Raw genomic sequence first — 18,187 nt, forward strand, 5'->3', positions numbered from 1 at the left:
AGGCATGCAGTTTGGATGATAATATTTAAAAACTACTCCTATTTCCTTAGACTAAATATTTAAATTTTTTATCTGTAGTAGCTAATGTGCATCCTTAAGAATATTTATTAGTGTACAAAGTTGTAAATATAGTGAGGATATACTCACCTCACATATTACAACTTATAGAATTTACTTATATAAGACTTGTCTCAGTAAGTCTCAAAGAAGTCAATTTACATTTGCAGAAAATCCTAATAATTGTGTCATTATATTTGAGAATTTTCTAACTTTGTTTTCTTAGCTTCATATTTCAGATTAATCATGATCAGAGTCCTTATCAACCCCATCTGCTTCAGTCAGTGAGACCATACACACACACACACACACACACACACACACACACACACACACAGTTTTATATTCCTTGGTTTGCCATTCTACCCTTTTCTCTTCCACTTCAAGTGTCACTTCTCACCACCATCAGCCCATCTACAAAAGTCCTGTTTGGGCCTTTTAAATTTGATGCTGACTTGGAAACCAGATGACTGCACTGCACTTGTTTAAGAAACATACTCTGAGTGCCAAGTAGTGAAAAGAAACAATGCTGCATAGTGCAGGAATACAAAGCTACCAGTAGGAATACAGAGATGAAGACAAGACCTTCTTTGCAAACCATGTAAAGATAAGGGATTAATAACCAAAATATATAGGGAACTCCTACAACTCAGTTGGAAAAATCCAAATCACCCAATTAAAAATTGGGCAGAGAACATGAATAGACATTTCTCCAAAGAATACATAAAAATGGCCAACGATGGAAAATGGAAACAATGCTCAACATCACTAATCATCAGAGAGATGCAAATCAAAACTACAAAGAGTTACCACCTCACACCTGTCAGCACGGCCATTATCAAAAACAAGCCAATCAAAAACTGTTGGTAAGGATATATAGAAATTGGAACCCTTGTACACTTCTGGTGGCAATGTAAAATGGTATGGCAGCTACGGAAAAGAGTGTGGAGGTTCCTCAAAAAATTACAAGTACAACTACCATGTGATAGAGCAATTCTACTTCTGGGTGTTCAATCCAAAAGAAATGAAAATCTTTTGAGATAATCTTTCGAAAATCTCAAAGAGATACTGTGCTCCCTCACTCACTGCAGCACTATTCACAACAACCAACATGTTCAAACAACTTCAAAGTCCAGCAACTAATGAATGGAGCAACATACTGTGGTACATACATGGAATGGAGTATGACTCAGGCTTAAAAAAGAAGGAAATCCTATCATATGTGGCAACAGGAACGACCCTTGAGGACACTATGCTCAGTGAAATACACAAGTCACAGAAGGAGAAATGCTGCACGATTCCACTTAGATGGCTATCTAAAATCATCAGATTCAAGCGTAAGAGACTCTTAAAAACTGAGAACAAACTGAGGGTTGATGGGACGTGGGAGGGAGGGGGGGGTGGGTGATGGGTATTGAGGAGGGCACCTTTTGGGATGAGCACTGGGTGTTGTATGGAGACCAATTTGACAATAAACTTCATATATTGAAAAAAAATAAAAAATAAAAAAATAAAATCATCAGATTCATAGAGGCAGGGTGGAATGACGGTTGCTAGGAGCTGGGAGGAGTAGGGAATGGGGAGTTGCTACCCACCAGATAAAGTTGCAACCATGTAAGATGAGAAGGTTCTAGATATCTGCTGTGCAACTTCACACTTACAATTAAAACGGTATCTTAAGTTAAAAATTCATTATGAAGATAGATCTCATGCTGAATGTTCTTACTACAATTGAAAAAAATCCTCTCCCCCTCCCTCAAAACAGTAGGTGACAGAGTAGAATGCGTTAAGTGCCATGAAAACGAAATGCTCAGAGGTCAGGACAGATCACTCTGGACTGTGAGACTCAGGAAGCTCCCCCTGGAGGGACAACAGCACTTGAGGTAGGCAGTGAAGGACTAGACAGGCACATGTGAAGGGACATAAGTCTTTGGCAAAAGGCATAGTATGAACAGAGAAATAAAAAACAAGTAGCATAATTTTGTTCAAGCACAGGTTCATGACAGTTGAAAAATAAGCTTGGATCAAGTTATGCAGAGTGCTTAAGAAAAAAGTTTGCAGTGAGAAAAATTAAAAATGATTTATTTCCAAGGATGTTAGAACAGCTAAACTAAAAGGTGATAAAATACTGAGAAAGACTTGGCTATCTACTGAGACATAAATTGCACACATATACACAATTTGAGCTATGAACTTTGTGAAATCTATTTTTGAAAGCGAAGAGCTTTTCAAACCCAGTTACTGTTTGTTTTATTCCTAAGAAGTCAGGTTGCTACAAGGTTCACACGTAGCTACGGTTGCCAAATTTAGCAAAAAAACCCCAAAAAACCAAAAAACCCCCAAAAAACAAGAAACAAGATGCTCAGTTAAAATTTAAATTTCATATAAAAAAAAAAAACAACAATTTCTTTTGTAAAACTATATTCCAAATATTGAATGTCACATACTTACACTAAAAACGGTTTACTCTTTGTCTGAAATTCCAGTTTAACTGGGAGTCCTGTATTTTACCTGGCAACTTAGCTCCAACTAATTACATGTATTTTTACAAGTAAAACAATTTAGAGAAAATAAGCACTTGTGCTCTTTTCTTACACAAATTCTGATAAACCAAACACTTCAAATTTGTATATCACCTAGCCACTTAATTACAATTCTTATTACTTAAAAAATACTAAAATTTCAAAATGATCTTAATTTTCAGGTTCTCTTAGTGATTATGTATCATGAGTTCATCAACTTTCAGTGAACTATTTAATTATAGCCTGGATAGACTGGGATATTGATTTCTAAAAAAAAAAAAAAAAAACAAAACAAGCAAGCAAGCTCTGTGTTTCTGATTTATAAGAGCTGACTCCACCTCAATTCCATAAAATGAAGAAAACATTAAAATAATTATCAAATGAACATAATAAATGTACAATACATTCAATAGCAGTACACAAATACAGCAGAAGGCCTTTAAGACAGAAAAGAGACCACCAGAAAACTGATATACAGGCAAACCAAGTCAAAGAGAAGCTCGGCTTAAAATATAAGCAGTAGTGCAAGCTAAAGAAAGATGGCAGGTAAAGAGGGGCCAGACCACAAAAGGATTTGAGAGCCTTCATTAAGGAGTTTAAGTGCACGGGCAAGCCGGTCACTGAGTGGTTGTGAGAAACTATCATGATCTGATTTAGCTTGTAAAATGCTACACCAGCCACTGGGAAGGACTAAGGGGGCGGGCAAAAGTGATATTAGGTGACTAGTTCTACTGTGTTCTATTGCAGAAGCAAAAGATAGTTTTAATGGTTGAGGTAGAATAAAGTACTTGGATTTGGGAACTGTGATCAACAATATACACTGTCATTTAAAGATACAAAAATAACAATCTAAATGGGAAGATTACTATCGTAAAGATGTCACTTCTTCAAAATAATCTACAAATTTAATATAACCTGAATCGAATTCTAACAAATTTCTTAAAAACTGAAACTTACAAAGCTGAAAAAAAGTTCAGTTGGACTGGATAATACAAAAATGGCTATAATCATTTTGAAAAAGTTCAACAGCAGGAAACATTTGCTGACAAATGTCAAAAACATTATAAAACTACGCAATAATGTAGTTTTGGCAAGAGAACTCACAAACCGATTAGTGGAATAGAGGAGTATGAAAAAAGTCTCATACACAGGGAAAAATCTGTTCTTTGATCAAGTGGGTATTTCACATCTGTGGAGAAATGACAAGTTAGCAAGCACAGTAAGCAATTCTCTGGGAAAAAGAAAACCGATCCCTCTCTCACACCACTCATAAATAAATAATCCAAATAGTCAAAACAGCTAAACATTATTAAAAAAAAAAAAAAAGCCTACAAAAGCAGTTGAAGAAAATACTAGGAAATATTAGTTTAATCTTGGGATGGGAGAAATACAAAACTGATTCAAGAAAAAAATTAAAAAACAAAACAGAAGCCATAACAGAAAAGATGAAATGATTTATCTTCCTAAGAATGAAAAGCTTGGGTATGATAAAAGATACCACTAACAAAGTTAAAAGACAGAAAAGGCTGAGAGAAAATATTTACAACACATTTTTAACACACAAAGAATTTATAGAGCTCCTAGAAATTGTGAATAAAAGAAAATAAGTCCTTCCCCACAAAATTCCAAAAGCTAGAAAGAGGCAATTCCCAGAAGAGGAAATACTAAAAGCTAACAAACACACAAAAAGACAATAAAGCACAGGCTCAGGAGGAATGAGAGAAATGTGAATTAAAAGAGGCTATCAACTATCAGTAAGATGACATAATATTAAAGATGGACGGTTCTGAGAGGTGGCCAGGATGCAGAAAAACAGGAACTCCCCTACAATATTAGAAGCAAAGTGGACACATTAGCAGTTGGTAAGGCAGACTGTACAAGGTAACTTGGCATTATCTATCAGTTTAACAGGTGTTCTTCTAAGATTAAGTATATGAGTTATCATATTACCTAGGATTTTACTCCTAGGTATATAACAAAGAAAAAAGAAAAATGTATAGCCACACAAAAACTTGTACATAAATGCTCCTAACCACATTATTCAGGACAGCCAAGTGGAAACAAGCTGGGTGTCCATCAATCGATAAATGAATACATAAAATATGGCCTATCCACACAATGGAATATTATTCACCAATAAAAAGGAATGAATAGCTGGTATATGGCTAAAACATGGATGAAACTTGAAAACATGCCAAGTGAAAGAAGCCAGTCACAGATGATCAGATACTGTAGGATTCTATTTTTAATTTTTTAAATGTTTATTTATTTTTTGAAAGAGAGACAGAGCATGAGAGGGGTAGGGGCCGAGAGAGAGGGAGACACGGAATCCAAAGCAGACTCCAGGCTCTGAGCTGTCAGCACAGAGGTCGACGTGGGGCTCGAACTCATGAACTGCGAGATCATGACCTGAGCCGAAGTCGGACATTTAACAGAATGAGCCACCCAGGAGCCCCTATAGGTTATTCTATTTATAAGAAATCCCCAGTTTCAGCAAATTTGTGGACAGAAAATAAAGTAGGCCTGGAGCTGAGTGGCAAAGGGATTATGGGGACTGACTGCAAAAGATAAAAGGGTTCTTTTTGGGCTGATAAAAATGTTCTAAAATTGATGTGGTGATGGCTGAATAACTCTAAGAACATATTAAAAACCATGAACTGGACAAACAGTATCACATGGGGCGCCTGGATGGCTCAGTTGGTTAAGCATCGAACCCTTGATTTTGGCTCAAGTCATGATCTCTTGGTTCCTGAGATGGAGCCCTGCATTGGGCTCTGCAGACAGAGAGGAGCCTGCTTGGAATTCTCAATCTCTCTCTGCCCCTCCCCTGCTCACGCTCATGCATGCTCTTTCAAAATAAATAAACATTAAAAAAAAAAAAAATAGTACCACAGGTATGTGAATTCTATCTTGATAAAGCTATTGCTAACAAAAATTAAGATGCCTAAATTTTTAGCACACATTCTACTTTTAGAAATCCTATAGGAATAGGATCGTACAGAAAGATTTATATACAAAACTGTTCACTGCAGTATTTCTTTATAACAGCCACAAACGACAACAATATACATGTTCACCATAAACTAAAGCAAAAGACAAACTGGCAAAAATGTTTATTATATGTTATATAATATAGGACAGATCAAGCATTGATATCCTCAATAAATAAAGGCAAAAAAACTGCCCTATTTATCTTTCAGTGAGCCTTCTTGGCCTTTCCTGGATAATACAGAATACTCATTTTCTCATCAACTGCTACTGCTGGATTGATGATTACTGCAGGGAAAAAAGCCTATCAGCTTTACTGGTTGGACCCACTCTAAATCCCTCATGTAAACTTATCCCTACTCTTACTGCTGACTCCACACTTAAAAATTTCTCCCATCACCCATTTTTTTTTATTCCTTCTTAAAGCAGTGGATTCAAACCCTTTCTCTCCTTTATATACCTCTAACTTTACCCCTGTCCACTCATTCTCAGCAGACTTCAAAATCTCAAAAATTCTCCCAATTTAAATCTTTAACACCTCAAATGCCTTCTTCTTTTCTTAGCACATTCTTTCTTTCTGCTTTAGAAGAACTGTGTATTGTTCCAATGTTACTGTTGTCCCTGACCCCATTTACTTTGATTAAAGGTGGTTTCCCTTTCCTGGGCCAATGAACAACTTAAGTGACTTCCATTCCTTAAAACAAAACCTAAATGCACCATCTCTCCACATGGGAATCAATTCCTCTCTTTTCCTCTTTCGCCAGCAAAACTACCTTGCTTATGCTGCTAAAATATGTACTCCCTATGATCTGGTTTCTAGCTCGATAGCTCTTTAAGTTTTTTTTTCAATGTTTACTTATTTTTTGAGAGCGAGAGACAGAGAGAGAATGAGAGGGGGAGGGGCAGAGAAAGAAGGGGACAGAGGATCCGAAGCAGGCTCTGCACTGACAGCAAAGCGCCCGATGTGGGGCTCAAATCTACAAACCATGAGATCGTGGACTGAGCTGAAGGCAAAGGCAGTTAAGACTGAGCCACCCAGGCACCCCCTCAATTGCTCTTTTAAAAGCAAAGACCTAGCTAATTGCTCAATTCATAGCCTGGTCTTAGTCCTCATTCTCCTTGAATGAGAAATATAGCATGTGGCTCATTCACTAACTCTGTATCACGGACAAGAATCTTTGGATTAAGGGCACCAGGGTGGCTCAGTCTGTTAAGCGTCCGACTTGGGCTCAGGTCATGATCTCATGGTTCTCACATTGGGATCTGTGCTGACAGCTCAGAGTGTGGAGCCTGCTTCAGATTCTGTGTCTCCCTCTCTCTCTCTCCCTGCCCTTCCCCCATTCACGTTCTGTCTCTGTCAAAACAAAATAAATAAATGTTAAAAACATTTATTAAAAAAAGAATATCTTTGGATTAAATTCTCAAAATCTGTTTCTTTCAATAAATGAGGCAAATAATTACCTCTCAGGGTATGAATGTTACAAGATGAACTCCTACCACATCATCTTATATACTTACTATCGCACTCAAGATTCTGTTAAGCGTAGTTTAAGAGGTGGTTTATCATAATGATTATGTATGCTGGTTACATGGAATCAGACTACTGTCATTCAAATCTCAGCTCTGCTAGTGTGAAACGAAGCAAGATTCTTAAGCACTCTATGCCGTAGTTTCCTGTACTCTATGATCTTCATAGAACACTTATAAGAATGAAGTCATTAAGTACTAAGTACGGTTAAATAAACGTTCCCCACTGCTGCTTAATAAGCATTTAATCATCGATAGCTATACCTGCTCTTCAAAGAAAGTCAAATACTTGAGGCCAGAGATTTTTTCTGACACCAAAATACACCAAGTGACTTTCAAGTCAAGTGGCCATGATGTTCCTTCATGTGTTCATTTCTTCAAGAAGCTTTATTTGAAAACCTACCGGTCCTTTGTCCATTACCCCCGCACATCTAATCAGTTGGATGCTGTGGGTTCTACGTTCCTATAGTCTCTGTCACGGAGGCGCAGGGTTACAGCGGAAGGTGATATGGTGGAATGAGCACAGGCTGTGGATGTGGTCAGAAGCACTTGATGCCTCTGCTGTTTGACGTTGGGAAATTACTAAATTATCTAAGGTTCAATTTTTGTATCTTTCCATCAAAGTTAAGAAAACACACATCTAAAACATACTGCTTAGCACAAAGCACACAAATACTAGTTGCTCTTCTTTTCTTCCTTCCAAATGCCTTCAATGACTCTTTTCCTAATGTTTGCCAACTAAAACGTCAACTTCTTAGTATCAAGAACCCTGAGGTCTTCTTCAGCCCCACGTTTATGATCATTCCTCATACTGGTCTCTCTCACAGGTGCCGTGCTCTCCTCCAGTGGTCCTCAAATGTGGCTGCACATCAGAATGATTCTGGGGTAATTTTAAAAGTACCATGTCCCATCTCTACCATGAAGAATCTCTAATTTATTTATTTACTCTTGGCGGGGGCCTGGGCACTGACTTATTTTTAAGTTCCTCAAGTGGTAATGTGTAGTCAGGATTAAGAACCTGGGGTCTCCTCAGTGTTGTCTGCCTCCCAGGCCCCAAACACAACCTGCTATTTTCCTCAAAATGCCCTCTCACTCATTCCAGCTGCCACCATGAAAATGTTACCTCCTACTTAAAGTCTCCCTGTTTAACATGGTAGGAACGTAAACATGGTAGGAAAAGTTCTCTCCTTCCTCTGAAGCTGTGCCACAGTTTCTTTCAACATGCTTCATTTCACACTGCATTATAGTCATTTACATGCACGTTCTTGTTTCCCCCAATTAGGTGTGTGTGCTTTTGAGGGAAGGCTGAGTTCTCCTCGTGGGCCAGTTAAGGCATTTTAGAAATTTGATCTTAATTGTCACAACATCTCTTTGAGGAGGGCATTAAACCTCCAAATTTTATAACCAAGGAAACAGAAGCTAGAAGTAAAGTAGCTTGCCTAAGTATTTTAAAACTAGTAACTTACAATTTTTCTTCATATATTACCTATATTGCAACTTTCTTGCAGGTTGTCACATCAGAAAAACATCCAATAAATGCTGAATAAAGTATAGATTTTTAAGTTTGGTCACTGAAAACAGATCAAGTCAGTACTGCTAACAATTAAGGGAAAATGAAAAAAATATGACCTATTTTCCTTTCCAAGATAATTACTTCAAAGTCATTGCTTGGTTTTGATACTTAAACTATACTGAAAAAAATTCAGAGCAAAACAATAGTTTGGGAAACTACTATTTCAAGAAACAGAAAACAATGAATTTGTACACATCAAGAACCAAAAGTTGTGTAAGTGACTAATATTCTATAAAGAAAGTAATGAATTTACGGCAAGAAAAAAAGCCTATGGGAGGGTAGGTGAGGAAAGGCCTAGGGAGACAGAAAGCACAGTCTGGCTCTGGGAGTAGGAGGGGCGCAGGAGAATTTGCAGAAGGAGAGAGGAGGACCAAGATAACCAGTATCAAGAGCCAGAGGAACACACCCAAGTCCAGGTGACAGAGTTACGCGTCCCAGCCCAGTAGGGGCACCGAGGACAGGGGCTGCGAGGCGGAGACCCCTCAACCAAAGGGGAGCAGGAACCTTCCTTCTCTGATCATCTGAGATGATGGAAGATACTTCAGGCCCCGGAAACCGCAGGGGGAAGGGAAAAAGAGGGGTGTGGAGAAGTCATGTGGGTGAGTGCATATTATTCAAGAAAGAATGACATACTTTTAACTGGCAGGATTAAATGCCTTCAGTGTTGAATCAGAAGGGCAGGTTCAAGAACAGGACAGGCTCACTTACAAACAACAGAGCAAGGCAACCCGTGTAGTTTGTTCGTTCATAAATTTTTTGTCCTTTCAGAAATCAGCAAGACTAGGTTCTCATTCTAACTAAATATTAAATGAATAATTTCGCAGTATTTTTTTTTTTTTTTTTTTTTTAAGAGAGAGGGGGCAAGTGAGTGAGGGGCAGGGAGAGACAGAGAGAGAGAGACAGAGAGAGAGAGAAAGAGACAGACAGACACGGGACTCACTCGGGGTTTGTGTTTTACCCAAAGAGGGCTCAGGCTCACCCGATGCGGGGTTCATCCTCACCCAATGTGGGGCTCGAACTCACAAACTGAGATCATGACCTGAGCCGAAATCATATGTGTAACAGCTGGGCCATCAAGGCATCCTAATTTTGCAATATTTTATACAATGTATGGAGGGAAGGTGGTTCTTATATTCCTTAAATGGTAAAACAAAGGGATGGATTGTGCGAATGTGCTTTTAAACTTGAAATTCTATAATCTTTACTAACCTTGCCCATGTTAATATTGTATCCTTTCGTGTTTCTGTTAAATAACTATTTCTGTTAAATAACCCTATTTCTAAAACTTAAGAAAAATTCAAATTTAAGAACAAGATTCGTTCATTTAAATGGGAGTAAAAAGCAAAATATTTGCTTCTGTCATTTGGTGACAGTTTCATCTCATTATAGAAAAAAGAAAGACATTTTTTCTCAACCATATTTGCTTCTATCATTTGGTGACAGTTTGATCCCATGATAGAAGAAAGAAATAAAATTCCCTGTAAAGTATAGAAACTACAGAAGCTTCCTGTCCTATGCTACATACTCCAAAAAGAGGTACACAGCAGTTAATATAAGTTGAGTAAGGAAATAACTGAATTTAGAATGACTCAGTAATCAACTGAAAGGAATTTTACTCAGAATTATTTATCAGCTCTTAACTGGATGCGCTGGACAATAACGTGGCTTCACTTAAACGTCCCTGGGAACATATAAAGCTACAGCAGAGAAAAAAGTGAGACCAGAAATGGAGGTGTGGTGGATGGGGTGGTGGTTTAAAATTCTCAGGTAACATTACATCTACCCAGCATTTTAAAGGAAATTATGGACATTACATGTAATACAGGAAAAACCATTACCCTCACAAAACTGCAATACTTGTAATTCTCCTCAATTTTACGAAAATCCAATAGTGTCTGAGGCTTATAGATACCACTGGATAAATATGCACCAGATTTATAGATAATAAGAGATTTATTACTTTTCTAATGAAATGAGTCTTACAATCCCATTTTTATACTAGAAAGAACTTAAAGGCTTGAGAAGTAATTTGACTGAAGTCTTACACTTGGAATTTGAATCCAGGTGTGTCTGTCTCCAAACTCCATACTCTTTAAGTGACAGTGCCTTGAAAACAGGTAAGGATTCTTATATATAAAGCACTTATCTTACCTCTAAGTAATGCAGAGCCATTAAATACATGAATAACAATCAACTGTACTCCAGTGAAACAGCAGTCATAAAAGAGATCAACACAGCAAAAAATATACTTACTCATTCCTGAGCATTCTCTATCACCGTCCCATACATTAGAAACAGCATGTCCAGTCAGTAGGAGGTTAATTAAACTTTGGCTATTAATAAAAATTTAAAAGTAATTAAAATACGAATAAACTAGTTTTCAAATCAAATGATCCCTATGGTAAGGCATAAAGTAATGACTACTTACATTACATTATGTTGGTTAAGAAACAAAGTTAGAGAAAACCTTACATTTTTATTTTATACGCTCAACTGAACAACAGCTTTGCTAAATGCATCACTACGTGTATCACCACATGGGTATCTATTGTGCTATACGTTCAACTACACTTAACTTTATCCAACACGGCACCTTTTAGTGGACGAAAAAAAGATGAGACTAATAATTTGCTTGATATTTATAATACTTTATAAATATAAACATAATTATTATTTTTTGTTTGATGGCTGATTTAACTTTAACCTCTGAGGCAAAGATCTAAAGAGAAAGACTTAGGTAACTATCATTGTTTCATTGATTTTAGTAGAAATATTAAGAACTCGGGTATGTGTTGGGGGAGGATGTTTCAGAGAAAAGTAAGGAGAAAATATTTCCCCCAAACAGGAAAGCATTTACAAATAGTTAAGGATATACTTATTTCTAAGTAAATTTCATCCATTAAAAAATTTCATAAGTGAAACATACAGCAGAATTTGTTAAAACACCCCTGTTGTCATCTTAAAAGAAAATTTTTGCCGTAATAGATGCAATGCATACGTAAACCTGAAGTGGAAATCAACATTTCATATATAAAGCAAACAATGCGTAAAGTACAAGGTTGCTCAAGTTTCTATACCTTATGGTGTCAACACTGACAGACAAAATTATCTGACTCAGGAGTGTTTTATCTTAAAGTCAAGTTCCTAAAAACTTAAGTCCGTGTAGGTAGGGAGATAACAGATTTTAGTTAATTACCTGCCATGTCCATATACAGGATCTATCAAAGGTTCATTTGAATCTTCAATTTCATTTTTTATGTTTTCAATGCCCTAAAGGAATCAAGAAATTCATTGGCTTATTTTAAAAACTAAAATTGAATATTACGGTAATTTAAAAACTGATCACTTTTTACTATAAAAGAATAAAGCACAATTATTTAAGTAACTTTTCTCCCCCAAAGTTACTCAGATTTGATGTGGGGCGGGGGGCGGGGGTGGGGGGGGGGGCATTTGAGATGCTAATGGTAAGAAGTAGCTCCTCCAAGAATATCTTTTCTTTCATGGGCTGTATATCAAGAGTGCTGACGGACTCATGGGTAACAGATCTCATGTCAGCATGATGAGAGATAATGTTTAAGTTTCAGGAGGAAGGAGGAGAAAATTATTTAATCCAAAAGTTAATATTCACTTAATTCCAGGCTAAATAATACGCCCGCTAAGGCATCTGATGTGATTGCTTGGGCCATTTAAAAAACATAGGTAATTTAAATATACAAAAGGTATAACTGGCATAAAAGAAAACAGAATTCTGATTTTGCATTCTCACAAACATCAGTAATTTAAATGTACTGACAAAATACAATGTAAAACTAGGAGGGCAGGAATTTTCTTATTTTCTTAAAAACCAATTTTCTGATATTTTTTGATTCCTCACAAGGGCATCCAGATCGTCAAAGGTCTGGATAAGTCCAAGACCTGGGCATTTTAACCTCATCAACTTGGAAAAGGCCAAGATAAACTGCCCTTCACTGTGCTACTCACCTAACTCTAACCACTGGTTCTATCAAATTACAGGCTATTTCTAAGGATTAAAGACATTCATCAACGATCCAAATACTGAATGACGGCCTGAATATTGTAGGAGAATACAAACAAGTATGAGGTCTTACACTTGCTTCCTTTTAAACAACACGCAGCAGCCCATGATAAAGCCAAAATGAGTACTATGAACAAGTGACATCATCACTGGTGAGGGAGGGGACATCATTTCAAAGACCAGCACAAAGAAGGACAATTAGACATGATGGATTATTGGCTGTAGAGGGCAAGAGACGGAGGAGGTATCAAAAGTTTTGAGTATAAAACACCGGGGAAATAATGAACAAAGCTCAACTCCTACGAGCCCAGGCATCTTAGGTGCCACCCTCATGGCCACGGCCACTCGGCACATCTCACCAACTACGAGATACTTTTGGTTCTTTCTCTTAAGACATGCTCCTAAGATGTTTTTAAATTTCCAAATTTAGAACATGCTTCTCAACATGCTCCTTGTCTTTTCCATTTCCACAGTCACTGCTCTAGCTCACGTTCGGCTATTCAGTGCCCACTTTTCTCACCTTCCTGACTCCAGCCTTCTACGCCATATACAGACTCTCTCCACACAACTCTTAGCTCCAGTTAAGGAATCTTATCAACAAAAAGATCTTGTTATTCCTGTATTCAAAATTTTTGTTCTAATTTTGGCCAGATGAAATCACAATTATTTTTTGCACGGCACATACAAGGGCCTTCACATTCTGAGCTTTTTTTATATAGATGCGCCGTCTCATCGTCCCCAGTTGCCTTTCTGGTGTAAAATATGCTGCAAGCGACACTGAATTCCTTATAGTTCTCTGGGTGTCATACCCCGAACCCATATGACTTTACTTGCTGTTTCCATGGCTTACAAAATCTTCCCACAGCTTTTCCATCTAGAAAACTTTTCCTTATCCATCAAGACCCTATAACCACCACATAGTCCCTACCATATAAAATCTGTCCTTGAATTTACCGAAACAGAACCCCCAAACTCAGACATTTTCTGAGACATTTCTATTTTCCCCCCCATGCCTTGTACATGTAACAAACACCAAAAACCACTGCCATAATGGAATTATTAAAAGTGTCAATTTATTTTTACAGTACTGAAGAGGAACCATTAAAAAAAATGTATCTCTTATTATAATTCCAGTCCCTAACATAGAGTCAATGCCCAATAAACATCTGTCCAATGAAAGAAATCTGCTATCAGACATGGTAAATCTAGCAGGATACTCAACTAACGTGCTGCTGGAGACAGGAGATTGGCACTTGGGGAAAAAAGTCAGGATAGGATGTATATACGCTGGAATTAACCACATAAAAGTAAGTTGAGAAAATAAAATGCCCATAAAAGAAAAAGGATGTCTACTGACAAGGACCGAAAATTTTTAGAATATAAAAATGTAGAGGGGGAGAGAAAAGAGCAGGAGATAACAGGTAAAGAAGAAAATGAAGCTATCAAAAAAAAGGGGGGAGAGGCCTCATGAAACAGTACAAAAAGAGAACCAGCACCGTGATTTATCTGTAAGTTAGGAGAGGGACTAAGGGTCAGAAAGAGCTTCTAGAAGGCAGGAAGGGGTCAAATGCCAGATACTAGGATGAAAGAAAACAAAATTCAGAACTGAGTCCATTTCATAATTAGAAAATTATTGATTACCCCTGTACCAAAGAAGATCAGGGGTAAAAATAAGTATCAAAGTGCATAGGTACTAAGTGAGTGGTGAAGACAGAGAACTTGATAATTAGTAGCGTAAGAGATTTTTACTCAGGCTTAGAAAAAGTATTGATTTACAAACAGTATCAAGAGTAAAATTACTCATCACAGCAGGAGAAACAGTCCTAAACTCAAACTAATAAAAGCCAGAAGAGGTAACTTTTTAAACAAACCTTTGTCAGTAACACAGAATACAAAAAAAGCAATACTCCAAATTTGTTTCCCCACATTGAATACTGGTCCAGGACAGCATCCTTTAATTCAGGTAAACTTCTGAATGATCTTTTTCTGGGGGGGGAAAAAGAATTAAGTATTAGTACTATGATGAGAACGAGGACATTCACAAATGGGAAAATTTTTAAATCGCCTTATACATTAAACTGTGAACATACAAATGAGATTTCTGTAAGTGCCTCAAATTTTCAAATACGTATTTAGCCATAAAAGCAAAAGCTATTGCTGACAAACGTCCCTAAATATATACCATTAAAAAGAATGCCTATGTGGCAAGGAAACGCTTCATCACCTGGGTGACCTATCTGGCATCAATAAATTCCACAATAATTATACATATTTAAAGAATGGAGTGGCCCTCTCTAAAAGGCGTTCAAGAAAAAAGAAAACTTGACTCTGTAAAGGCTGAAGATGATTTAATAAATATCTCAATACCAAAGATAAGGTGAACATTTGTGGCCTCTTTTAAGAGAAATTAACGTCATATTGCAAATGCCACCAGTAATTCTATCAATGCGGCCATCCTTACCTTTCACATTAACACGTTTAATGCTCTAATGAAAATACGAGCACTTTTAACAAAAATCCTAGAAGGAATCTGGCAAATAAGAAATAATAATTCAAATATTTATCCTATTAGAATTCTTTGCATTCATTCAGGTCAGAGAAACATTAAGCTACAATGATTTTTTTTTTTTTCATTCTAACGATGGAGAAGATTTTCACATTATGAAAAAGTATATTTTGGTAGTTAGCTAATTTAGGAATCAAGTAATTTAAGTAAACTTTTATAACTTATTATTTCAAAAACACTGGTAACAAACGAATCCTCAAGTATATAAATCTAAGTACCTTTCCATGGTATGAACAGACTTAAAATGGCAATGTGTCCACAAGGTAAGTATTTTAAATGTTCCAATGTTACTTACTGAATTAATGCATGAAATCGCTCAAAGCCAAGCTCTTCGACAGCCAAGGCAGCTATACATAAAAGACACTTTTCAGCACTCCACATGGCAAATAAATGACACAAGATACACACAGCAGGCTGTAAATACTTTCAAGCAATCAAAATTTTCCCTGTTTCCTTACTCCCTTAAAATTCTCAGTTTATTTTCAACTTTACTGTAACACAAATTTATATTTCAAATTCTAGTTACCATGATTCTAACTAAAATGGATATGATACTGAGAATGTGGAAGGGGGATTAAATAATAAACCTTCACTTTCGATTCAGTTACACTAGGATAGTTTATAATACATGAAAAATTACTGACAGAGTGCTTCACACATCACTGGAATGTGTCCTGCACTTTTAAATATTCAATTCATAGATCCAAGAAAAAGAGCTAATCTTCCTCCTTCATCATATAAGATCTTTAGGTTAAATGTTTAATTGTTAAACAAATGTTATAAAAAGGCATAGCACTTTGAAACTACACAGGTTCAAAGACAGCTTTAAGTTTGTTTCCTCATTTACTTGTACAACTGTTGAGAAGTTTTCAGTAACTTATTTAGATTATGATTATTAACACAGCACAATTATAAATTAAAAAAAAAACCAAAGTAAATAAAAGACAGCGTTTAAATCCAAGGTAATGTCTCTGCAGCACTTTAAGTGTCAGGCCCCTCTCCAAAAGCGCTACGGGTATTACGTCATTGAATCCTCTAACAACCCTGTTATCCCCATTTCACAGAAAAGGAACTGAGGCACAAAGAAGGAGCCTCGCTGGAGCAAAATGTAACTAACGACAGAGCTGAGATCTGAATCAAGCCAGTCTTGGCTCCCTCTACAAAGATACTCTCTTTAAAAATGTCATTACATGAATCAAAACGCCTACTCTATCACAATGCACAATTTCACAAAAATTTTATAAAGCAAATATTAGTACTTTTAAATATTAATTCTCACTAGAGAATGAGAGAAATGGATTTATTAGGAGTTCAAAATTAGGATTTTTGATTTATAATTTAAAATGTCTCATGAGGCCATCCTTTCAAAATCATTTTAATTTTCGAATGTTTCCAACAGTTTTTAAAAATCTTCACAAGTCCAAATAGGTTAATTTCAGTGACTTTTTGATTTGTGGGGGAAACAAACTGAAATTGAACCTGAGCATTCACTACTGCAAACAAGTGTGCGTTACCAAAAGCCAAAACTACACACACCACACAAGCCAATGAAATTAATGTTTGTGCAGAATGTAATATTGACAAGAGGGAAAACAGTTCACATGTAAAATCTCAGGATAAAACAAAAATTCGGCCTAATCTTTTCCAAATTGTACTAACTGTTCTGCAGTGCTTGACCACTTAAATAATTTTACTGGATATACACTATGAAAGTAGACATAAAGATAGTAATTTAGAGAAAAGAGGCAAGCAAAATAAAAAGCTTAGCAGGCAGGATGGTGGAAAAATATATAACACAAGAAAAAGAACATAGCTGGGAATAAAGGAAAGAACAGGTAAAACAGATTGTTATATGAAATATAAACTTTCAGTTTTTTTGCATTTGTCAACATCTATGGCAAATTCTCAAATTTTCAGTTAAAAAAACTTGTCATATTTTTACAGTACTAAAAACAGATTTAACACAAGGTTTTATTTCATGTCCACTCTTAAAATGAAGCAAGGGAAATTGGAAAACTACTAAGACACGTTTTTTGAAGAGGAATTAAATCTAATATGCCCACCTAAATTAGTTACTGAAGTACCAAAGTTAATATGTTATGAGGCTATTTAACCTAGAGCAATTTAACCTGTAACTACAGAAATGTACCGTATATCCCATAGAAAGCACATCGCGTACCCCTAAAATACTAACGAGAAACGTTATAAGACCTTACTATTTTCTTGCATATTAATATACAGATTGGCTTTAAGCAGATATTCTCTAAAACAAGTTTTAATTAGTTCAACTATTCCTCTGTCAAAATTTTAATGTCCTTAAATGCAACTATTAAACACGCTTCCATGCAACCCAGTAAAGCCTGGAAAATATCTTAAAACCAATCTTAAGATTTTTTTACTATCGTCCTTGTGAACATTTTCTACTTGTTTTCTTCTACTGTCATCATCAATTCAAAAAGTATGTTGAATTCTTTTTGAAAGGCTAAGTTTGAAAGAACCAAACAGGAAAAGTCATTCAACGGTTCAAATTTTTTAAAACTGTTCCTGGCAAATGTCCTACTGTTAGAATTTGCAACTGTAACTGCAAAAGTAGGAGAAAGAAGATGCTGACACATCAGAGTCATTTCAGCCCATGGAGACAATAGTCCCTGAGGGATCATCCTACATGGAAATGAAGATGTACATCACAAGTAATCAAAATTTACTCTCTATAAATCACGTTTATAATTTCTTTAAAAACAGTTTCTGCAGAGATGATAGTTATTGAAATGCATCATAGGAAGAAAAAGTCACTTATTCAATATAAACACGTGGAGCTACCAATTATCAAAAGTCACATACTAGCAAGAGAATTCCTGAAAAGAAAAACAGAAAAGCAATTCTTTATTTAGCTTCAGTACTATCAGAAGTTTCCACTT

General features: G+C 36.3%; 1 protein-coding gene across 5 annotated transcripts in view; it reads right to left on the minus strand.

Annotated features, from left to right (window-relative positions):
- MINDY3 (MINDY lysine 48 deubiquitinase 3) overlaps positions 1 to 18,187 on the minus strand; it is a 101,094-nt gene that overhangs the window by 58,911 nt on the left and 23,996 nt on the right. For 4 of the 5 annotated variants that reach the window (XM_042944995.1, XM_042944996.1, XM_042944994.1 and 1 more), the window contains exons 5-8: positions 15,565 to 15,616; positions 14,575 to 14,689; positions 11,864 to 11,937; positions 10,921 to 11,000 (exon numbers count right to left, since the gene is read on the minus strand). In XM_042944995.1, the coding sequence (XP_042800929.1) occupies positions 10,921 to 11,000; positions 11,864 to 11,937; positions 14,575 to 14,689; positions 15,565 to 15,616 (321 nt within the window). The remainder of the gene's footprint in view (positions 1 to 10,920; positions 11,001 to 11,863; positions 11,938 to 14,574; positions 14,690 to 15,564; positions 15,617 to 18,187) is intronic. The other variant, XM_042944998.1, reaches the window with a different exon arrangement.

The sequence above is a fragment of the Panthera leo genome, chromosome B4 (assembly GCF_018350215.1).
Source record: "Panthera leo isolate Ple1 chromosome B4, P.leo_Ple1_pat1.1, whole genome shotgun sequence".
In the NCBI taxonomy this organism is placed as follows: domain Eukaryota; kingdom Metazoa; phylum Chordata; class Mammalia; order Carnivora; family Felidae; genus Panthera; species Panthera leo.